Below are 10,495 nucleotides of genomic sequence, written 5' to 3'. Positions count from 1 at the left end.
CCTTACCAGTGACGACAAAAAGTGTTTTACTTGAGAAAAACATATTATGTAATAAAAGCAATGACATTTAATCTGAGTTTTAGTATTTAATCATTATGCTGTGCCCAACTCTTCAATATTAGAAACACACTTCTGTTAAAAAAATTGTCATTAAATGTAACAGGTAAATAACAGCACAGCTGTTTTCTTTCACAAATATATATAGAAACTAGGTCTTAAACTATTACTAGCCTGTCTGCCTCTTTCATTAAAAAATGTCATGCTGAAATAGAGTGATCTTTGTATTCTTAGAATCCCAAACTATAAATGTAGTGGGGAAAAAAATCAAACCTTAAGAAGTACACAAAAGTGACTAGATTAATTCTGACACAGTTCCTATTAAGTTATCATGTTAGGGAATATATAAAGCATAGACCAAAAAATGCGTGATTTTTAACACAAAGAATGGTTTTTGCGTGGTTCTCTGTACCGAGAGAAAGTAGCAGACATGACCACACAGGAGTCTGGATCCACGTCAGGGACCAAGTAGCTAAAAGCTAGGCAGCATCTCACCTACCTACTCTACCAGGTCAGACACTGGGGCCAGATTCAGCCAGCCTTCTTCGAAAAGAATAGCACTGACTGCTGGAGCAGCACTGTTGAAATCACTGTATTTCTTGAGAAAGGGAACTCTATTCAGTGATTAACATCCAGGCTTCACTAAAGTTAATGAGACAGGATTTCAATTTCAAATAAGGAAGGGTATCTGGCCATTAACCTCTCTTGTTCACAGTCGTGTCTGTAAAGTGAGAGTAATGGAATTCCTCTAGCTTTGTGGGATGATGTGTGTTGGGGCATTAATGTTAGTGCGGCACTGAGATGCTCAGGGTGCCGTGAAAAGGCAGATACTTAACTTCCTACCTTAAGCGCAAGATAGAGATCTTGAGTCAACTGCTGTTTGTTAAAGTGTTGATTCTTTCACGCATTACAGTGGCAAAACATTAAAAAAGGAACATTATTTAATTATAAAAAATGCACCACAGACACCGTGTCACTAAGAAAGCCAGTAACTTTACTGATTTGTCTGCAAAATACAAATTATACCTTATTTCCAGCAGGAGAATCTTTTGAAATTTTCCCTTTTTTGTTCACTACAGACAGCTGAATTAAGTCCCTTGAGATACACAGATGTGGTTTAACTTAGTTATAACATCTTGTCATCTAGTGGCGACAAAGTCCAGCTTATGCCGCTGTGAGCCTCTATTTTAATATTTGTTGCAAATGCTTGTATGCCCCCATTTACAAGCTATTTTGTAACTACCATTGTTTTATGGAAACAAATCCCCAGGAAAAAGAAAAAAAAAGAAAAAAGGATACAACAAACCATCTGAAGCAATCCAAGTGTAATGCCTGTGGTAACCCAGGTCTGCCATTAGTTACTCCACGAAAGACTCTGGTACTGTTTTTTTTTTATGAGTTACTAAACTGACCTCTTTGAATCAAACTGAGGTATGGATCAGTCTGAGGTATGAGCAGGGAAGGTAAAAATGCAACATCTGATTATGCAAATAATCAAATGGATGCTTTTCATGCAGAAGGTCTGTGGCTCAAAGCTTGGATTGCTCCACATCTTTGGTTAAAATATATTAACAAAAGCCTTTTATTACAGCTACAGTCCGAAGCATTCTAACAGATACCAATGTTCCATCAGTCCTTCAAGAGACCTGTAGTGGCAGGAAATTAATGCCATATAACTGACGACATCACAGCAGATGGCACAAACAGGAACAGATGAAGTATGCCATGTTTAGGCAACAGCCTTTATTGAGGTTTCAAGTGGCTTTTAAAAAATTACAAAGCATTTACCTTCAAGGCGAAGGAAAAAGGAAAACAAAACAGCTTTGTTAGCACTATAGATAAAAGAGGGTATATAGGATAACACATACAATACAAAAGGGTTGACATCCTGAAAACAGTCTAGGAGTTCTTTTATTCTTATGTTAGCTTTACCTGAAAAAGATCTGAGGACAACAGATATTTTTATATTATTCATTAAAAATTGCTAAATTCTTCTTTTGGGAAAAATATAAGCCATTTTGTTATAAAACACAACTTCTGAAAAACATCGAAATGATAAAAGCTTTACTGTGAATGGCTCAATGCATACAACATACAGATTGTGCAGATTGGGTATATCATATAATTGTCACCAGCAATTAGACACTAACCGACAACACCTTTTAATAGAGGATTAACTTAGCCGTAACAATGCTTGGAGATGTTTAGAATGCCACTTCTGGTGTTTGAACTTGCAATTAAGAATGTTGCCTAAAACATTATATAGCATGGGTTAAGGTAAAGTAAATGTTAATACTCTTTCAGGGCTCTGCCCCAAACTCCTTAAATACAAAGGAATCACACAATAAACCCAAATTAGCTTTGCAAATACAATAAATGGTAAGGTACAGATAAAGGAACAGAGAAAGGTAGACAGTTATAGTTTACAGAAAGTGACTTCACAATCAAAGTTGTGCTTCTTTTCATTAGATCAGTTTACAAATATGCATTATCCCCCACTCTCTTGCCACCATACGTCAGTTGCCCTCAGTAGCAGGAACAAGAGGGATGACTGGCATCCATTTTCATGTGATTCTGTTCTGTTTGCGTTTATATAAAAATCATTGTCAGAATTAATATAAATTGCCTAGGCAATACTTTTCACGCTACTTTCTGCTTAGTTACTTGCAATAATGTATTACACCGCATGTCCCTTAAAAATGCTAACTTTCCTTTTTCATGTGTTGCTGAGGCAAATTGCAAGGTAAACTATTAATATGGCTATTCTTCATATTTCAATAGACCGACTCCCCCACCCCCACTGACAAGTTTCTACTACAATACTGATAACGTTGTACTTTTTTGTTGAAATGACAAGGTACATTTGTGATATATTTGCATATTTTTGACACACCAAAGTTTAAAATTCTCAGAAAGAGAACATGAGTATAGGTTTATCTGAAGGTGAAGAAAGTGGTTTTGAAAAACAGTTTTGTGTTTTAAAATTAACTATGGGCCCCATTTTAATTTTTTTAAAAAGACACGCGTATCTTTTTCTTTACCCTGCAGATTGCTACATGAGAGAAGATGGATGCATGATTAGCACAGTATTCTGCTTAAAGAGTTTCCAAATTATGCACTAGCCCCTGCATGGCTGAGAGTGTACTGGTAGGCAGGCTTACGTAAGGGTGTAATAAGGGAAAAGCATAGGTTATAATGCACACTGTAATCTATTCATTGTTGGCTACTACAGAGAGGTAGACTCTACCATTGAGCACTGCACAGCAGCTGCATGTATAGATGGGAAATAGAGGGTGTACTTCCCTTAACAGAATCTTCTGCGTTGATAGTTAGCTATTGCAGCTATATCCTTCATCATAGTGTCAATGTATGTACGTGAGAGTTGGAACGCCTCTTGGAAAAGGAGAAATATTACCAGTTTTACTATGGCACTAACATTTTGTTGAAACACTGTTCCCCTCCAACAAAAAGGTTAAACTGAAATATCTGAATATACCATTTTCTTCTAATAAGCAAGAGAGACAAAGAGGAACTTAAAACAAATGATCTATTCCTTCTGGTTAGGTGATTTTATTCAAAGGAACAATACGAGGCAGGAGAGAATGTGGATGCCAGATGCTGAAGCAGATCTTGCTGGGGTGTAATACACGGGGAGCGCTGTTCAACAACGTTCCCCTTGTGAGATAATGTGACCACAAAGGTCCGTGAAAAAAGGATGATCTGATGGCCAATGTTGGTTGTGTAAGATAAATCTACTTTTGAATGGTCCTTCGATTGATAATCTCTCTAAAATTTTCAAATCTGTGAGAGAAGGGAGTCATCTTTATAGTAGGTGTGTTGGTGCCAATCCCTCACTTTTTACTCTTTCTACCACTTCTGGAAATATTCACCTGCACTCACATACCTGACAGCCGTTAGAGCTGTACATCCAATTCTAACAGGCAGAATACCAGCTTCATTAATGAGAAAGGGCCAAAGTATGCCGCTTTGTCATTTAACCCGTGAAAAACTACAAGATACGCGGGACGTAAGTAATAGAAGGGCCCTTAACTTGTTACAATGCACAAAACAGCATGAAAGAACTAATCAGTATATACAATGGATCGCAGTTCACCCAACTGATTGTAAAATGTTGTATTAAAAGGATTTAGGTTGTTACACCATGGGTAAATTCTAACTTTTTACAGATCAGTCTTTCAACAGCTGACTAGGATCTGTAAAATGTATGCCCAGTAAAAGAAAACTGAAAGAAAATAGTTAAATGTGCAACTGCACAAATATAATTCCCCCACTATTAAGATAACAAAAACTTTTGCTATTACCATAATTATTATATATATTAGAAAGCTATACACAAGCATGTTAATTTCACAGATTTTTTTAAAAGATTCTTAATATTTTATATAATTAGAAATACACATTTCAAAAACAAAACTTCTGCAAAGAGAAAACAGTTATCTTGGTTAGCAAAGCATGGAGTTCTTCATGGCTTAGGGTAGTGCTTTCTATACAAAAAGTCCTCTTTGTTTGTTTTCTTCAGGACTGTTTAAAAGATTAGCGAAGCTATCAAGGAAAAAAGAACACATTTTGGCTTAAGGAAACTACAAAAGCCACAAATGCTTTGCAAACTCTGTCTTACTTTTTAATATGAAAATAAGCAAAATGTAATGTACATATTTTTATATTTTTTATTTAATAAGTGATGCAGACCCAGGATTTTTTTAAAATTAAATATGTTAGCCCTCAAACTCAACATTTTTACAAGTATGGTCCTCTTTAAATGTCTTTGATCCTTTTAACTGAGTGCCATACTCTAATGATATGCCTGCATGTTTGTGAGCATTTTAGGTATGTTAGGTGACCCAGTCTCTTTCTAGCATTGATTCACGGCCACCCAACTGCTGGGTCTGTCAAAACATCTGTACATTTTCTATATGTTGCATAACAGCTGCTTTCTCTCTCAGTAAAGATCTGCCACTTCTGGCAAATGTTTTCCTTTTGTCTATTTACATGTAAATAACGTTGAACCTGCAACATGACACTATCTATTGTAACATACATTTTGCAAGGGAGCACAACAGTGAAAAGAAGTTAGCCTTAAAATCTATTTTGTACAAGTGTTCTGTTGTACAACTCAAGTGCTAAGCTTATCTCAGCATTTCTGTTTATCCTTATACTGTATCACTGAGGCAATTTAAAAGTACTTTTACAAAACAGAGTACCTGACTTTTTTTTTCCACACACGGCACATATAATGCATATCGACCCCCCCTCCCCCATTAAGGTATAGCACACACACACTGCAAGAAAAAAACTAATAGGTAATAATGTTATCATGTTGCCCATCCTTCAGAGAGCCGCATGCGCTTGACAGAGGGGCTTTCCCTTTCGTCCGGCGAAGGTCTGGTGAGTCCAATGGGGGAGTGGAATTCGTTCCGGTGATCTTCTCGGTCACTTCCATCATACGAACTGCTACAGCTGCTCAAACTGTCAACGGGAGATCTCCCCGCCTCATGGCGCGTGTGCTGTGGGTATCTCGAGGGTGTGGTGGTACGGTCTCTAGGAGGAGAAACAGGTTCTGACTTGATGTTGAGGCTTTGAGTAGAAGGCAGGGAGAGATTTGTACTCTGAGATAAATGAGTGCTAGTGCAAGCTCTGTAGGAGGAAAGGAAACCCAGTTACAGACTGAGGAGGCATGGAGCCCCCAGAAATGCACAAACACTCACACAAAACAGCAGTGTAAAGGCTCACGCAGTGCCAGTGCATGCAGAGAGTCTGAGCACTGTTTTCTGGGGAGTATTGTGAAAAAATCTGTGGATGTGAGCATCACAACAGGCACGGTCCTCTTGAGTGCTTCTGGTACGCCCCAAGATTGAAAGACAGTCAAGAAAGTCTCTCTCTTTCATTCTCCTTTTTTTTTCTTCTTTTCTTTTCCTAAGTTTCATAACCAATTTTGGAAGCTGAGCCTTTGCACTGTTGGAACCACCTGTAGGTTTCTTTATAACTAATGCTTGTGTGTGTGTATGCACTGGGCAAGACAGGGGAGGCATGGACTTTCTGCTGAGATTAAGTCAATTAGTTCAAATGTGCCAAAGCATTTTCATCATTGTTCATTTTGACATGCGACTTTAGATGCAAACGAATTCGGGTTCTATACATTTCAGACCTTTTGGAACAGAATTGAATGGATAGGTCCTTGGATCAACATTAATAAAATACCACAGACAAGTAAAGTTTTAGATATGATTTTATGGTATAAATGTAAGAATTCCTAATTCAAAACAGAATTTTTATAAACAAACTGCCAAAGAGGAGAAGTAGTGGAAGGTGTCAGAGGAATATATTGATTTGCATGTAGAAGAACCCAACTCAGAGGATGTTTCGAACAGCAAGAGAAACCGTTACTCTAAAACTTTTTAAAAGGCAAGCTATATACCTACTCTAAGTTCATTTTCTTTATGTGTGTTTTTGTGGGCAGGCGGTGACAGAGCAAAACTGAAGCAGGCAGAGGGGAGAGTGAACACTGAGAATTACCTCTGAGAGAGAAAATGTGATCACTTGTATCTGAAGAATATTTTGTACAAAGGCACCACCTACTGGTAAAACCTGACTTTTTATTATTAAAATAGAGTTCTCAATATGTAATTCCCATTATGCTCTTAGACATTTTAGTTCAGGGACTATTTACCACGCTGTAGTTTGTGTCTAATCCCAAAGACACAGCTTCAAGGTTTCTAACAGTGGGGATTTATACAGGGAAGGATTCAAGGTAGTAGGGGCAATAGGCCACTCTGCTACAGAAGATTTTAAAACCGAAAGGGTGTGCAGACATCTTTACAGCAAGCAGAAGACATTTGGGGATTTGGAAGTATGTTTTAAGCTTGCAGAATAAATGGTTAAGTTTAGACATGGTCATTTCCATTTATTGAAATATTCTACTTTTTTGATACCTCACTGATTGAGTTGAGCTTTACTTAAGCAACATTTACTACAATAACTTTGGTAAAAGGCAGAATGTTGTTTTCTTTTCTTCTGACAAATTTACACTTGAAACTATATGGCTTCATTACTGAATGATATCAGCTGCTTTTTATCACTGATTGTTGCAGTGTTCAATAATGGATGGACCTTGTTAGACGACAGAGAAAACACCAGTACCTCCAATTGCTTTCACCTACCCTTCATTTGAATACAGAAGAGTTTGTTAAAATTTGCAGTGATCCCTTTCATAAGTCAGAATTAGTGATAGCCCTCACTGTAGAAAATGCAAGCACATTTTTGGCAAGCAGGACATTTTCTGCTTTTGTAGATATTAAAAAAACACACATAAGAAACTGTAAATATCAAACTCGGTCATTCCAATCTAGTGAAACATTCTACTCTTTTGTTGAAAACTTGTTGAAACGAATCCAACAAGAATTAAAAAATACCTTCCTGGCTTTTGTTTTGCTTTTCATTTCCAGTGATTTTATTTTTCAGTTACTTAGGAGATACTGGGACTTCACCTGGGAAAAAAGGCTGCCAGTATAGCATATATGATAGGATGCATGGTTTTAGATGCCAAGCTTACAGCTAAACCTGAAAGTCCCTAATACAGGATGGAGGAACCTGAGGATTTGATTTAGAAGTGTTTGATATGAGTAGATGACATGCCACTTAGCAACGTCTGAGACGCTTAAAAACCCATGCTGGTTAAAACAACCAGATTCAGTCAAATTTGTTTGTGTGGAACATACTTGACTTTTACATGCAGTCTATTCTGTTACAGCCCCCAGAGGAACAAATCTAGAGAGATAAGCTGCATTTTCTAAGAAATACAGCTAGTATTGTTACAATGCAATGTTACGTTTTAAAAAGGGAGTATGAGAATACATCTCTATAGACTTTTCTTTAGATTCTCTGTGATTCATCACTGAGGTTATGTAAATAACTCGTATATGAATTTGTGGCAGTCTTAAAAAATACTGAAGGTTGGTCTGCATTTAGAACATATTTTTTGTAAATTGAAAAAAATTTTAAAAAATCATTTCATCAGGTCAGGACTACATTTTTGAGGTTTAAAACAGTATAAATATTAAAGCAATTGATATAAATCATCATTCAAAATTTCCATTTAAGATGATTAAAAAAATTTTTTTTGTTCTACAACTATTTCAAAAATTAGTTCCAAAATGAGTTTTGGTGACTGTAATCTACATTATTTGGTTAAAATTTCTGAAACATTTTACCAGAATTTTGTATAAGCTGCTGAGGTTAATTACAATAAGGCTAATAAACCTATTGTTATATGTCAGTGCAAATGGTAAAAGAGTACTTACTTAGGTGCAGTCTTTAGTCTTGTATTCTAAATAGAAGAATGATCTCTATTTAGAATGGAAGCTTTCTACATTATAAAAAAATGCAGATATCTTTTTGCTACTGAATGAATTCTTTGTGTGTGTGAGTGTGGATACAGCTGTTTCTGTATATTTTACACAGTTGCTTCGTATAAATATGTAATTTTGGTCCAGGCATTTTGTCATTTGAAACATACTCTAAGTTCACTGAAAACCAGATGGGTTTTGAATATGGAAAGTCCACAGAGAAAATAAAGCAAATGACTTTAAAGGATTGTGTATATTATAAGCACTCAGTAAGTGCCATACAGTCTACTCACATTGACGTGATCACCTTTTCTCATACATTGTACAAAAACATTTCATTTTATGGGGACAATGAGGAATAGTAATGTTTTAATTTTACACAGCAGTTCCTATTCAGATCAGTATGAGTGAAAACGTCACAATTATTTAGAATACAACAACCACATGGGAGAAATACTGGTTCCTATCTGGGTTCAAGATTATGCAACTGCAAGTCAGGATGCAACAAGGTTGCAAGCGGGTTTAGTTCCTTATGCCCCTGAGATCAGGTCAGATTTGGATTCAAATCTCCAACTGGTACTGACGTTCAGCATGCACAGATAGAAGTGCAGGTCTGACTAGGTGATCAGTGATGACATGAACATGCATCAAATAGATTTTTGTAGAGGGCGAAAGAGGTCTATTGAAGGAAGAAAGAGTCTCACATTTTTTCACACCCATATTTGTTTCTCCAACTTAGCTTACCTCCTCACTTCAAATAAATTTTTTTTGTTCATAAATGTATATATAGAAACACAGGAATTAACACTCAATATTCACTATAAAATTTAGTTCTGTCTGTAACTAGGAGAACAGTGGATGTTTTTGACTTCCTAGTAATTCAGAAGAATAACCCCTCTCTGTTTTTCTTTCAGGTAAAAGCAAAGTGTTTTTTTTCCACATTTTTTGATGAATGTAAAAGCAGAATAACAATTTCTGTGCCAAGACATTTTTACTAGCTTTCACACTTTAAGGTTTACTCTTAAAGAATAATTTGAAACTGAATCACTGGAACATCTTATTTACAATGGTGGCATAAGAAAATTGGCTCAATCTGAAATATTTTAGGGTCTTTTTCAGAACGAGGAGGTTGGCAAAACTAAAACAAATTCACAAAACATGATGTCCCTGAGTTTAAATTTTTCAGTGAAAATGGTTCAGTGGAAAATATTTGTCCCAAACCAGTTCTGATTATTAGCTAATCAAAATTTATCATTGCTGATTAATCAGCTTGTTTGATAAGAATCACAGACCAAATCAACACTATGCATGGATTTGGGCAAATCTTTTGTTCATTTGGGCAGTAGTTTGGAGAAACTTCTCTTGTGTATAAAATTATATATACTGAAGATTCTTTTCATGAAATACTCTGATTGAGTTTCTATGTTTGCACTTATATTTTATGAAAGCCAAACTTTCACCTGGAGATGACATTTAAGGCAGAAAAGATCCTCCCTTAGACCGATAAATATGCATGTTTTGCAGGAAATGGACTTGTGCCTGAAGTATATAAACTGTTCATGTCAAAGTTAGGAATGGAATCCCCTCCTGGTTAAGTGATTAATTTCTGGTAGACTCTCTGGTCCATGTTAAATAAGCAGTAAGCTTCTTCTCTCCATAGGAGACATTGCAACAATATCCAGGCAAAAAACCCTTACATTTTGGGAGGGATACATTTTGATTTTTAATGGAATTAATGTGTATTTTTTCCAGACGTAGACATAGTTAAAAGACTCTTAAAGTAATATTTTTCTTTTTAATCTAAAATGTTAAAAATTCTGACTTGCTTTAATGTCACAATCATATCAAAACAGACTGTACGTTCTTATCCTATTCGTCAGGCTCAGCAACAGGCCAAAAGCTGTACAGGCAGTAAAGTGAGCTACTCCCATGTCCTCAGATATTTTCCCTCAAGCCCACTGGCACTAGTATGGTTGCTAATTGCAGAGCCAACATGAAGAATTATGGTCCTTCTACAGTTATCTGAAAAGATGTTTCTGACAGTGCTGCTGAAGTTGCTGGGGACCTATTTGGAG

General features: G+C 36.3%; 1 protein-coding gene across 11 annotated transcripts in view; it reads right to left on the bottom strand.

Annotated features, from left to right (window-relative positions):
• Positions 1–1,030: 1,030 nt before the first annotated feature.
• The window catches only part of LOC112991895 (myocyte-specific enhancer factor 2C), a 126,949-nt gene continuing 117,484 nt past the window's right edge, over positions 1,031–10,495 (bottom strand). For 7 of the 11 annotated variants that reach the window (XM_064502577.1, XM_064502579.1, XM_064502576.1 and 4 more), the window contains one exon: positions 1,031–5,712. In XM_064502577.1, coding sequence (XP_064358647.1) covers positions 5,391–5,712 — 322 coding nt within the window. In that variant the 3' untranslated portion in view covers positions 1,031–5,390. The remainder of the gene's footprint in view (positions 5,713–10,495) is intronic. The other 4 variants (XM_064502580.1, XM_026114741.2, XM_026114750.2 and 1 more) reach the window with 1 other exon arrangement.

The sequence above is a fragment of the Dromaius novaehollandiae genome, chromosome Z (genome assembly GCF_036370855.1).
Source record: "Dromaius novaehollandiae isolate bDroNov1 chromosome Z, bDroNov1.hap1, whole genome shotgun sequence".
NCBI classification, from domain to species: Eukaryota; Metazoa; Chordata; class Aves; order Casuariiformes; family Dromaiidae; genus Dromaius; species Dromaius novaehollandiae.
This window is presented reverse-complemented; position numbering and strand designations above follow the sequence as displayed.